Source organism: Chiloscyllium plagiosum, unplaced genomic scaffold (genome assembly GCF_037043375.1).
Source record: "Chiloscyllium plagiosum isolate Xiang-an unplaced genomic scaffold, Cpla_swu_hap1 HiC_scaffold_34, whole genome shotgun sequence".
Taxonomy (NCBI): Eukaryota; Metazoa; Chordata; class Chondrichthyes; order Orectolobiformes; family Hemiscylliidae; genus Chiloscyllium; species Chiloscyllium plagiosum.
This window is the reverse complement of record NW_028270172.1, coordinates 41,246,424-41,259,950: the sequence shown is the minus strand read 5'-3', so window position 1 is coordinate 41,259,950 and position 13,527 is coordinate 41,246,424. Positions and strand designations below refer to the sequence as shown.

General features: G+C 41.8%; 1 protein-coding gene across 2 annotated transcripts in view; it reads right to left on the bottom strand.

Annotated features, from left to right (window-relative positions):
- Window positions 1–13,527, bottom strand: part of nup153 (nucleoporin 153) — a 78,492-nt gene that overhangs the window by 32,894 nt on the left and 32,071 nt on the right. For both annotated transcript variants that reach the window (XM_087978628.1, XM_087978629.1), the window contains 7 exons: window positions 10,973–11,025; window positions 10,750–10,867; window positions 7,596–7,733; window positions 6,884–6,976; window positions 6,561–6,639; window positions 6,343–6,471; window positions 1,778–2,401 (listed from right to left, as the gene is read on the bottom strand). In XM_087978628.1, the coding sequence (XP_087834754.1) occupies window positions 1,778–2,401; window positions 6,343–6,471; window positions 6,561–6,639; window positions 6,884–6,976; window positions 7,596–7,733; window positions 10,750–10,867; window positions 10,973–11,025 (1,234 nt within the window). The remainder of the gene's footprint in view (window positions 1–1,777; window positions 2,402–6,342; window positions 6,472–6,560; window positions 6,640–6,883; window positions 6,977–7,595; window positions 7,734–10,749; window positions 10,868–10,972; window positions 11,026–13,527) is intronic.

Here is a 13,527-nt window from a genome sequence, read left to right as displayed (position 1 = left end):
TGAGTATCGAAGCAAAGAGGTTCTTCTGCAGCTGTACAGGGCCCTGGTGAGACCGCACCTGGAGTATTGTGTGCAGTTCTGGTCTCCAAATTTGAGGAAAGACATTCTGGCTATTGAGGGAGTGCAGCGTAGGTTCACGAGATCAATTCCTGGAATGGTGGGATTACCTTACACTGAAAGACTGGAGCGACTCGGCTTGTATACCCTTGAGTTTAGAAGACTGAGAGGAGATCTGATTGAGAAGTTTAAGATTATTAAAGGATTAGACACTCTGGAGGCAGGAAACATGTTTCCGCTGATGGGTGAGTCCCAAACCAGAGGACACAGCTTAAAAATACAGGGTAGGCCATTTAGGACAGAGATGAGAAGAAACTTCTTCACCCAGAGAGTGGTGGCTGTGTGGAATGCTCTGCCCCAGAAGGCAGTGGAGGCCCAGTCTCTGGATTCATTTAAGAAAGAGTTGGACAGAGCTCTCAAGGATAGTGGAATCAAGGGTTATGGAAATAAGGCAGGAACAGGATACTGATTGAGGCTGATCAGCCAAGATCATAATGAATGGTGGTGCAGGCTCGAAGGGCAGAATGGCCTACTCCTGCAGCTATTGTCTAAAAGGTTTGTTCATTGTAGAATTTTCCTAACAGACTAATTCTGCACCACCAATCCTTTTGAGGTTTAAATCTTTTTTCTTCCATGCTATCAAAGATCTTCACTTTCGTCTTTTCCCTAACCTCGCCATGCAACCTTCAGTGGTTTAAAACTTATTACATTTTAAGCTTTCACTAGTTCTGTTCAAAGGCTTTTAATTCTGTTTCTTTCTCTCTCTCCAGGTGTTGTTTGGCCAAGTATTTCTAATTGTTTTGTTTTTATTGCAAAGGAAATGTAGTTGAGTTTTGAGACGAATTATTCCAGTTTCAGGATCCTGCCGCATATTCCAAACGTGTCTTGAGTAGGAAGGGTTTGGAGGGATGTGGGCCAGGTGCTGGCAGGTGGGACTAGATTAGGTTGGGATACCTGGTCGGCATGGACAGGTTGGACTGAAGGGTCTGTTCCATGCTGTATATCTCTATGGCTCTATGTCTCTATGTCTCTCCACCATAAAGTCAGGAATGAGTTTGTTCATTGACTATTTTATTGTGGCCACATCTCTTCAAATAGCAGGACATGAACAACATCCAGATAAAGGTTCAAGAGTAGTTGGTCAAATTCACACTCAGCAATAACCAACTCCAAGAAAAGGTTCTGAGGAAGGGTCACTGGACCAGAAATGTTAACTCTGATTTCTCTCCACAGATGCTGATATACCTGCTGAGTTTTACCAGCAATCTCTATTTTTATTTCTAATAGAAGGTGGAAGTACTTCCCAATCAACAAAGCAGAGTCTGCCAGCATCAATATCTGGGCAGGGGTTCACTATAACCAAAAGCAGAAACGCATCATGACATCAACTGCACAGTTACATAAGCTGCTTTGCAACAAAGTAGCACATTTCCTCAATTAAACACTTTTCCCCTGACATATGATCAAGTCAGGAGTGCACTGGGATATTCATCACTTAATTGAATAGGTGCAATTCATACATCACTTGATCAGAATGCATAATGCCATTCATTGATAACTATGCAAAATCATGAAATTCCATAATCAACACCCCAGACAAGAGGATTCCAAAGACAAGACCTACCTCCAAATGCATCAAAACACATTAATTATGGCATATTATAGCAAATAAACAATGGCTTGGCAGCACCAACCATATTGTGGAAGAAAAGACACTTACCTGGCTTAGCAGACTGACAAGCCACACACTTGCTGTCTTCAGCCTTATTTTGTAAGAGGCATACAGTACACTTCCAAGAACCTTCAGGTTTCTTAAACTGATCTGCCAATCCCAAACTGACAGAGGTACTGCTTGAAGGGTTCAACTCTCTGTTCCTTGTACTTTCACTCACTGCAGGCAAAGTCAGTGCAGATTTTACTCCAGTTCCAGCTTTTGGTGAATCACAAGCTACACACTTTACAGCTTCTGATTTGTTTTGAACCAAGCAGGTATCACAGCTCCATGTACCCAATGCAGGTTTGAATTTGTCTCCAAAACTCATTGGAGTCTCTTTAAATGCAGGTTTGTCTTTGTTGGCTGACTCATCAGTCTGTGTGGGACGTACAGATTTAGCAGTCTGACAAGCAACACATTTACTGTCTGTGATTTTGTTTTGTAAAAGGCAGGAGCCACATTTCCAGGAACCTTCAGCAGGTTTGAACTTATCTCCAAATCCTAAGGTGTTTGAGCTCTCTGTGAAGGAACTATTTCTTCCAGTAGTTGATGGCAAAGGTTTCACAGTAGCTGGTGTACTGTCCAAGGACTTGGTTATACATTGTGTGGATGAAGACGACGAAGTGAACTCTTGGGACAGGTTAAAACAAAAAGACAAATTTAAGTAGTTTATGCACACACTCTCAATATTCTGACTAGTGTTCATGTAACAGGAACAGACAATACTGTCTCAATCCTGGCTAATACACTGAAGCTCTGTTAAGACTCAGACACTTCAACAGCTGCCCAGATAGGCTTGATTAAGCAATGAAATATTGCCAAATTATTACAAGGCTTCCCAAACCGAGATGAATTCTGCAGTCATCACTGCTTCTGCAGCAGGTCAGGGAAGTTGAAACAATCAAGTTCACACATAATCCAATTAGAAATGTCCATGAAATATAAAACCCACTTGCACCTTAAGAATAGAAATCAATGTTTCTCATGTGGCCAAAAGAAAATAATTCACAACTACAACGATATTTGGGAAACCATCTTTAGCCTCTTCAACCTTCTCACTATATGTCAATACAAGATAATGTACAACATTGTACTTTGGTGTGATGCATTTCTGAAAACCGTAGAACCCAGCTCCCAAGTGGTAATAGAGTTTAATCTCACAGCTCATGAGCTATACTCCAAGTCGGAGTGGCCAACCTGTTCGCATTGATTGGGGGTGGAGGTTGGGGTGACTTTGAAACATTGAGTTTTTTATTCTTTGGGGAGGGGGAGGGGGAAAATGGGAAATTTCAGTAAATACACAGATTTCTTCAAAATCAATCCTAGAGCAATAAATTGATCATTTAAATGAGTATTTAACAGAAATGAAATCAATTTATTTACTTTGGTTAAGCTAGAGAAAAAGAAAATCTGAGTCAACTTATAATTACCAGGGAAGGTGGTTGCTAATAAACTGAGCTAAGGAGTTAGGTTAATTCACACTGACCTTGGGTGGCCTTAAATTATACACACACAAAACTGGCCTCATTGGAACTCAAGAAATTGGGAAGCAGAAGCAAGTTGGGGTTTCCCGCTCCTGTCTGCATCCGTTTCCCCCAACACTCTCATTCCTCGCCCGCCTCCCCCCCCCCCCACCCCCAACCCATAACCCTGCTCCTTTGATCTCTCAACCCTCCTTCTGTTCCATCGCACGCTGTCTCCTTTAACTTCAAGAAAATAATCCATTGGACTTTGTGCTCTAAACATTTCCACCAGCTACATTACCCTACCACCAGACATTAAAATGAAAGTAGCCATTTTCTTTCCTGGAGAGAATTAAGCGCATTTTTGTAAAAAGCCAATTCCTTTTTAAAAAGTGAAATGCAAGAGAATTAGCAGGAGCGATCAAACAACCCATCACTCACTCCTCAATCTAAACTCATGGGCCGACTTGTAGTTCACCTCTGACATTTGGCTCATCACCTTACCCCTGTGGTGCAATTCTCAACTCCTTTCTCTCTTTCCAAGTCAGAGTCTCTCCAAAAGCCTTCTTTTCCCAGACCTCAGTCTGCAGGCTCCATACCTCAGACTTCTTATGACTCCTCCAATAGACAGGAGTAGACCATTCTGCCCTTCGAGCCTGCACCACCATTCAATATGATCATGGCTGATCATCCTCAATCAGTATACTGTTCCTGCCTTATCTCCATAACCCTTGATTCCACTATCCTTGAGAGCTCTATCCAACTCTTTCTTAAATGAATCCAGAGACTGGGCCTCCACTCTCCTCTGGGACAGAGCATTCCACACAGCCACCACTCTCTGGGTGAAGAGGTTTCTCCTCATCTCTGTCCTAACTGGTCTACCCTGTATTTTTAAGCTGTGTCCTCTGGTTCGGCACTCACCCATCAGCGGAAACATGTTTCCTGCCTCCAGAGTGTCCAATCCTTTAATAATCTTATATGTCTCAATCAGATCCCCTCTCAGTCTTCTAAACTCAAGGGTAAAGTGAGGTCTGCAGATGCTGGAGATCAAAGTTGAAACTTTATTGCTGGAACAGCACAGCAGGTCAGGCAGCATCCAGGGAACAGGAGATTCGACGTTTCCGGCACAGGCCCGAAGCTTTCCTGAAGAAGGGCCTGTGCCCGAAACGTCGAATCTCCTGTTCCCTGGATGCTGCCTGATCTGCTGTGCTGTTCCAGCAATAAAGTTTCAACTAAACTCAAGGGTATACAAGCCCAGTCGCTCTAGTCTTTCAGCGCAAGGTAGTCCCGCCATTCCAGGAATTGACCTCGTGAACCTACGCTGCACTCCCTCAATAGCCAGAATGTCTTTCCTCAAATTTGGAGACCAGAACTGCACACAATACTCCAGGTGTGGTCTCACCAGAGTCTTGTACAGATGCAGAAGAATCTCTTTGCTTCTATACTCAATCCCTCTTGTTATGAAGGCCAGCATGCTATTAGCCTTCTTCACTACCTGCTGTACCTGCATGTTTACCTTCATTGACTGGTGTACAAGAACACCCAGATCTCTTTGTACTGCCCCTTTACCTAACTTGACTCCATTTAGGTAGTAATTTGCCTTCCTGTTCTTGCCATCAAAGTGGATAACCATACATTTATCCACAGTAAACTGCATCTGCAATGCATCTGACCACTCACCTAACCTGTCCAGGTCACCCTGTAATCTCCTAACATCCTCCTCACATTTCACCCTGCTATCCAGCTTAGTATCATCAGCAAATTTGCTAATGTTATTACAAATACCATCTTCTATATCATTAATATATATCGTAAAAAGCTGCGGTTCCAGCAGTGATCCCTGCAGTACCCCACTGGTCACTGCCTGCCATTCCGAAATGGAGCCGTTTATCACTACTCTTTGTTTCCTGTCAGCCAACCAACTTTCAGTCCAAGTCAGTACTTTGCCCCCCCAGTACCATGCGCCCTAACTTTGCTCACTAACCTCCTATGTGGGACTTTATCAAAAGCTTTCTGAAAGTCCAGGTACACTACATCCACTGGATCTCCCTCGTCCATCTTCAGAGTTACATCCTCAAAAAAATTCCAGATTAGTCAAGCATGATTTCCCCTTCATAAATCCATGCTGACTCTGACCTATCCTGTTACTACTATCAAGATGTGTCGTAATTTCTTCCTTTATAATAGTCTCCAGCATCTTTCCCACCACTGAGGTCAGACTAACTGGTCTATAATTTCCTGCTTTCTCTCTCCCACCTTTCTTAAAAAGTGGTACAACATTAGCCACCCTCCAATCCGCAGGAACTGATCCCGAATCTATCGGGCTCTGGAAAATAATCACCAACGCATCCACGATTTCTCGAGCCACCTCCTTCAGTACCCTGGGATGTAGACCATCAGGCCCTGGGGACTTATCAACTTTCAGACCTATCAGTCTCTCCAACACCAATTCCTGGCAAATATAAATTCCCTTCAGTTCAGGTTCTTCAGCCACTGTTACCTCAGGGAAATTGCTTGTGTCTTCCCCAGTGAACACAGATCTGAAGTACCAATTCAACTCTTCTGCCATTTCTTTGTTCCCTGTAATATATTCCCCTGTTTGTGTTCCAAGGGCCCAATTTTAGTCTTAACCATTTTTTTGCCTTTCACATACCTAAAAAAGCTTTTACTATCCTCCTTTATATTTTTGGCCAGTCACAGACAGGTTATCTCCCACATTTGCTGCTGACAGGTAAGCCTGTAACAGCACTCATGAAAGAGAAAAGACTTCTGATTGGAAAAGCTGCTTACTGCAAAAATCTTTCACTTGTACTCAACCATACTTAAAATTCTGGCTTCAAATAAAACAAAGCAATAAAATGTTTGGGAAAAAAACAAGTTTCCACAACATTTTTTCCTTACCATTGATCCTTCTCATCTAAAGTTGTGAAATTATTAATTATAGGAACAAATGAATGAGCTGCAAATTTGATGACCATAAAAGCAGACATCAGACCATAGAAATGTCATACATAGCTTGACTTTACTAAGTGAACCCCATAAAATGGATACTACTTTGCAGAGTATGGAAACATGCTCCTTTTTATCTACTTAGTAAAAATTACTCACCAGGCCCTTTTAAAACATCTAAGACACTGCCCTGCTTCAGAGTTTTAGCAGGTTTCAATAACCCATCACAATCTTCACCTTTTCTCTCGTTTGTTGGTGTAGAAACAGAAGGCGATGTGGTGCATTTCACTATAAATATTGCAAAAAAAAAAAAAGGTGTTGTCAAGAGTCAAGCAGTCATTGGCTGATTTTAATTTACAGAGTAAAAGTATGCATACCTGCATTAATGGAAGGTCTGGCAGATACAAAGACAAGTGGCACGGATTTGTCAATCGGTTCACTAAAGGTAAATCCAGTCTGTGTGTTGGTAGAAAAAAAAAGTGTTTGAAAAAAAAATGAATCAATTCTGTTACAAGTGGAGGCAGGATTATATACTGGTTGTTACTGCTGCCACTTCACATTCAATAGCTTGGAGATTGAATGGAATGGTTTCAAATTAACTACTCAACTTGAACATATTAATTCGGAAGATGCATATTACATGGTTTGAAAAGATTTTCAAACATGAAAACTTAAAAATTAGGGCTTAAAATATACTTACAGACACTGAAATAGTTTGCAGATTTGCCTCAGTTGCTTTTATATTTGGTATAGAAAAGGTAAAGGCAGCGTTATTTGGATTGGATACCACTACCTGCACATGAATAAAAAGGGATTATTATAACATGCATACATGGATTACAGAGGTGCTTATTTTCCACTAGCATTACTTAATTATTCCTTACCCTGGCCGAAGCAAACAGACAATAGATCTGATTCTATGTTTGCAAAACTGCTGTCAAAGGCCACAAAACTTCTCTTACCACCCCAAGGATGGATGTTTAGACAACATGCTTATTTGCACACAGGTTTAACAGGTGTACTTGGAAGTCTGTTAAAATGTTAAAATAATCTTAACTTTTAGGTTCACTTTCCTGAGAAGTGTGAGGGGGAGGGAAAGTGGCAAATGATACAACCAGTAAGTAAAGCCAAAAATCTTTCTATTAAAAGAAACTGAATCTCAACTTCAAAAAGGTACAAACTTACACCTTTTCGATAAGTTTCAAGACATGAACATACTCCCATGTTTAAACCTACAATGAACATTTATAACTTTATTGCAAAGGGTATACTTTATTATGCAATTGCATGACGAAGCTATTACCAGGAATTCCCAGGACAGTCACAGATGCACTGGCATGAGCTGGATGCAATCTTCAGAAATGGATATATACTATACGAAAACAAGAATAAAACATGCAAAAGGACGATACCTTGTCAGGAAAAGGTTGTGTTACAGTAGATATTACAGGTGAAGGAGCTGTGGAAGGAGAGCCAAAGTTGAAGGTTGGCAATGTTGTGTTTTTAATCGGTAAAGATACTTCAGGCAATTCAGGGGCTCGGGCCTTTACCTGTAAACAACACAATATTAACAACTTCATTGTCAAATACTGTTTGTTTGTGTATGAGTAATGAACAAACAGACTGTATCATTCTCACAAAAATTGCACATAAAAATGCAACTCAAGCTTATTTGTAATGCCATGTACAATGTACTGAATGTGCCTCGTAAATTGACAATGAATAAATCAAGGTTTAAAATTTACAGGCTAATTCAATTACAAGAATGCAAGCCTGCCAATTTGTATGATTTTCTTACAAGTCTATCATTTTGACTGTTTCAGGCTAGGAGAAAAAGTGACGACTGCAGATCAGAGTCAACTGTGAGATGCTGGAAAAGTACAGCAGATCAGACAACATCAGAGGAGCAGGAGAATCAACGTTTCAGGCAAGAGCCCTTCCTCAGGAATGAGGCTTGTGGGCCGAGATTGGAGAGATAAATGGGAAGGGGCTGGGGTTGGGGGGCTGAAATTCACCCGGACCATCTCAGACACCTCCCTCCCCTTCCTGGACCTCTCCATCGTCAGCTACTGACTAATCCAGATACCTACTACAAGCCCACTGACTCCCACTGCACCTCCTCCCACCCTACCTCCTGTAAAGATTCCATACCTAATTCCCAATACCTCCGCCACACCTGTTCCCAGGATGACCAATTCCACCTTAGAAAATCCCAGATGGCCTCCTTATTCCAAGATCGCAATTTCTTTTCCCATGTGGTCGACGATGCCCTCCAGCGCAGCAACTCCACTTCCTGTACCACCACCCTTGAACGCACCCGTCCCAATGCAACAAGAGTAGAATCCCCCTGGTCCTCACCTTCCACCCCACCAATCCCTGCCACTTCCACCACCTACAAACAGACCCCACCACCAGAGATATATTTCCCTCCACGACTCCCTTGTCAGGTCTATGCCCCACCAGCCCACACCCCACTCCTGGCATCTTTTGCTGCCACCACAGGAAGTGCAAAACCTGCACCCACACCATTCCCCTCACCTCCATTCAAGGCCCCAAAGGATCCTCCCACATAGGACAGAAATTTACCCGTACCTCCACCAATGCCATTTATTGTATCTGTTGCACCTGATGTGGTCTCCTCTACATCAGGGAGGAAAGCCTCCTGGCAGATCATTTGAAAGAACATCTCTGGGACACCCGCACCAACCAACCTCACCACCTCCCACTCTGCCAAGGACATGCAGGTCCTGGGCCTCCTCCATTGCCAAACCGTTACCACTCGATGCCTGGAGAAAGAGCGCCTCATTTTCCACCTTGCAACCCTGCAACCACATGGGGTCAGTATGGATTTCAACATCCTCCTTTCCCTTACCCTCACATTATCCCAGTCCCAAGCCTCCAACTTTGCACGGCCTTCCTGACCTGCCCATCACTTTTCCCATCTATCCACTCCAACCTCCTCTCCGACCTATCATCTTCTCCCTCACCTTCATCTACCTACTGCAGTCTCAACTACCTTCCCACTAGCCCCACCCACCTCCCATTTATCTCAGCACGCTGGCCCACAAGCCTCATTCCTGATGAAGGGATTATACCCGAACCTGCTCCTCAATGCTGCCTAATCTGCTGTGCTTTTTCAGCACCACACTGTTTTAGGCTAGTGTTCAACTGTCTTTCAATGTTGGAATTGATATCTGACATGACTGTGACAAAGGTAAACTACACATCATTCAACTGAAACCTCAATTTGTCACAAAATCCCCTTCTCGAGCCTCTCAACTGCCACTTAAGTGGGATCTTGTGTCATGGATGGTGTCAAGCTTCTAGGAGTTTTGTTGGAGCTGCACTCATCCAGCTAAGTGGATAGCCCTTCATCATACTCTGGATTTGACCTTGTAGATGGCTTTGGGGAGTCCTTACCAACGAACACCTTTTGTGGCAAATGGTCAGACTCTCTGAAGGTTTGGCTTGAATACCATGAAGACTACAATATCATTGTCCAGGAAATTGCAATACCACAATCTATCAGTTTTGATAAAGTTATGCTGAAATGGACAATATTTTTATATATCTTGGTGCCACAATCACCAGTTGTCTTTCCCTTGATACTGAAAGGGACATTTGCATTAGAAAAGCTGCCGTTGCTCTGCCCAGGCTGAATAAGTGTATAAAACAATAACAGCCTGACTGAAAACATCAAACTACAACCAAACCAACCTTGGGTCCTCAGCACACTCCTCCACAGAAAAATCTATAAAATTTATGTTAGGCAAGAGATAAGATCGAACAGTTTCCATCTTTACTGTCTCAGACATATCTTCAACATCTCTTGGCAGCTCAAGATCTGCAGTTCAGAGGTCCTGGAACATGCAACTTCCATCAGGACACAGACAATGCTAAACTAAAGATGCCGGTGATTGTCTGGCCACATTTATCAAATGGATGATAACTGTATAACAAAGGCCCTTAGGATGCACTGACAACTGCCTCCAAGGCTGCCATATCTTTGTTTAAGGATACCTACAAGTGAGAAATTAAGATGACAACATGACACTGGAAGACACTAATGGCCAACTACATTGGAAAGGAGAGTAGAATCACGATAGCTCAATTGGCTAAGGTGATTCAGGATAAGTAGAGGTCAGCAAATTGTGTAAATTCTCAGCTCGCAGTATTCCTTTGCAGCAAATGTAGCATACACTAAGACAGAATGGGCCTTGGGGCTTCTGAGCCATACTAATGCTTAACAGAGTGCTGGCCACTACAGTGCAAACCAAGGTCTCACAAGATGGAAGGTTGCTGCCAAAGAAACTGCAATAGAAACAGTGAATGCAAAAATAATGTTTATGAACAGTGCAGCTTTTAAGTGGCAAAATCCATCACACTGAGTAATAAGTCAAATAGATATTGCTTATGCAATAAAATACTTGATAACGAAAACATGCAAGAAATACACTGTTGAACTTTCAGCTTATAAAGAAAGTTACTCAACAGTATCTCCATTGGTGTTTGTAAATCTAGCAAGTGATAAGCAATTGTAAAAATTAGGAGACAATTTGATCTAACCTCCTGTGCACCTCTCGAGGAGTAATGTCCTTTATCTCTCTTCATTTTTCCTCCAGCTCCTCCGGATGCAAGACCATTGGTTGCGTGAGAACTAATGACTTGATACGAACAGCTATCACTGCAACAAAAATAAATGAGTGCATTAAAGAAAAACAAATTATGATACATTTTAAAACTTCTGTCTGAAAGTAATTCAATGCTAACCGCATGAAGAATACGCTACCTTTTTGTTGCTTGAAGACTAATTTCAGGAATAGGTGATTTCTCTTTCACACTCTAGAAATACAAGGAAAAATACTTTCACAGTAAGTTTTTGATATGCATAAGATCTCAATTTATTTTATTTCAAGTCAAGTCGCATTCAAAATCGGTCAACTTAAAAAAAATCTGTTACTCTTTTAAAGGTGTACTTTAAACCATATGGTATTGGGTTATCGTTGATATTTGCTTACAAAGTCAGTTACAGATATCCTTGTTTTCTCTTCCCCTCTTCTCACTACTTCACTTGACTAGTCTTTTGGGGCCCTCTTGTGGCACAGTGGTAGCATTCTTACCCCTGGAGTAGGAGGCATGGATTTGTGTTCCATCTGCTCCAGAGGTGTGTAATAACATCTCGGAACAGGTTGATTAAAAAAATTATTTAAACGAAGAAAAACTTAAAACAAAAACAAAACTTGCTGGAAAGCTCAGGTCTGGCAGCATCAGTGGAGACAAAGCAGAGTTAATATTTCAGGTCCAATGACCCTAATTCAATTCCGTGCCAGACCTGTTGGGTTTTTACAGCAATTTCTGTTTTTATTATAACAACTTGGGGATACAATTGGCTTAGTTAGGTGACAGAGTGGTGGGTGGCTCTTTTCCTGACTGCAAGTTGGGGTCTAGGAAGTCATTACTAGTTTTTGTTTGTTTTCCCTCTGCCGCTGTATTGAGTATCTTCTCATTCTTGGTGATTTCAACCTCCATCTCAACTCCTCTTGTTCTCAATTGAGTTAACTGCACTCGTTTTGTATCTAAATCACTTCTTTCATACAATCTGTCCTACAACCATAGACGACCACCTTACTATCACGTCTTCATGCACAGAATTCTAACTCTTTTGATACCATAATCTCTAACCATTTCCTTTCATCACGGCTTAGCCACATTCCCCTACCTCCCCATACTACCCTTTCTACATCAATCCTTTCGGGGTGGGGTAAGAGTCCAAGTCACTTACCTTCCAAATATTCATCCTCTGATCTTTAATTCATCACAAGATTCCCAGAAGCTGTTGATTCACTAAATTTCTCAATGTCCATCACCAAGACAGCCTCAGCAGCACCACCACTCACTAAGCTGGTCAAGTTCTAAAGGATATAGCTACTAGAATGGTCTACAGCTGGCTGGAAAGGAACTAAGAGGGGACTGTGTACTTAACTTCAGCCTCACCAATTTGTGTACCACAGATGGATTTGTCCATGACTGTATCAGGAGGAGCAATCACCACACTGTCTTTGCTGAGACAAGTCCCACCTTCAGTGAGGCTACCTCCCATTGTGCTAAATGGGATAGATTTCAAACAGATTTAATAGTGTGGGAAAGTGGGACTAGGTAAGAATGTATTTTTGGCAATACAGACTCACTGGGCTGAAGGGACTCTACTATACTATAACTTTCTAAGGGCAGAAGACACATGGGAACACCACCACTTGAAGGCTCCCTCCAAGCCACTCACTATTGCTATTTCTGAGTCAAAGTTCTCAAACTTCCTAACAGCATTGAGAGTATGTACCTATACCAAATGGACTGCAATGGTTCAAGACCACAGTTCACCACCACATTCTCAAGGGCATTTAGTAGTGGGCAATAAATGCTGGTCTAACCAGCAAAACCCATATCCCATGAATAAATAATTTTCAAAAGAATCACATCTTCTTCAGAACCTTTGATGCCCTTGCCCCAATTAAAACTATTATTCTTTCCCACCCAAATTGCTTTTCTTGCTATATCAGCGATCCCACTCCCATAAGTCTAAGGGAGAGATGTATACCTTTGATTGCTATACAGTATTTGGCAAAGTCACTGAAAAACATAACCAGGTCTTGCTCTCTGTCACTGCAAAAATCCAGTAAGGCAAACAACAGTCAGCTTCCCTTCTTCTCCAGTGTCTTTTTACATCATATGCCCCCATTTCTTAGAACAAGGGAGACTATCTCCCAGATCTCTTTTAAAATAAAAAAAATACAGATTAACAGTCATTTGCCACTGTTGCTTTCCTCTAATTATAGCCCACAAGGCTAAACTTCTAAGGATTCCTCTCAATCCAGAATCTGAAGCTTAGACGAGTTCTCATCATTGCATTTTCAAATCCATCTTATCTCACTGTTATTCTCTTGATATTATTTCTATAAAACTGCTGACCACTGAATTTTTATAGCTCTTATGTTGAAAGTATTAATGGCTCCCCTTCTCACTCTCCCTCTGCAAACCCCCCCACTCCCAACCAGGTACTGTTCACTCTCCTTCGAACATGACATCATCAGCCTTCTCTATTCTTGTAAACCACTATCCTGTCTTAATCTCCCTTCCTCTTCCAAATTCTTTGAATGTTTAACTGCCTTCCAAACTCACGTGCCAACTTGCTCTCAACTTTTTGTTTGACTCCTTCCATAGCTTCACATTTATCAGCATTAAACTGGATCTGTCAATTTCATCATCCTATCATCCAGAAGTTTGTTATTCAGCGATTGTATTCAAAATCCATTAAGGCCTCAATGTTACTGTAATCCCCTTTTGATC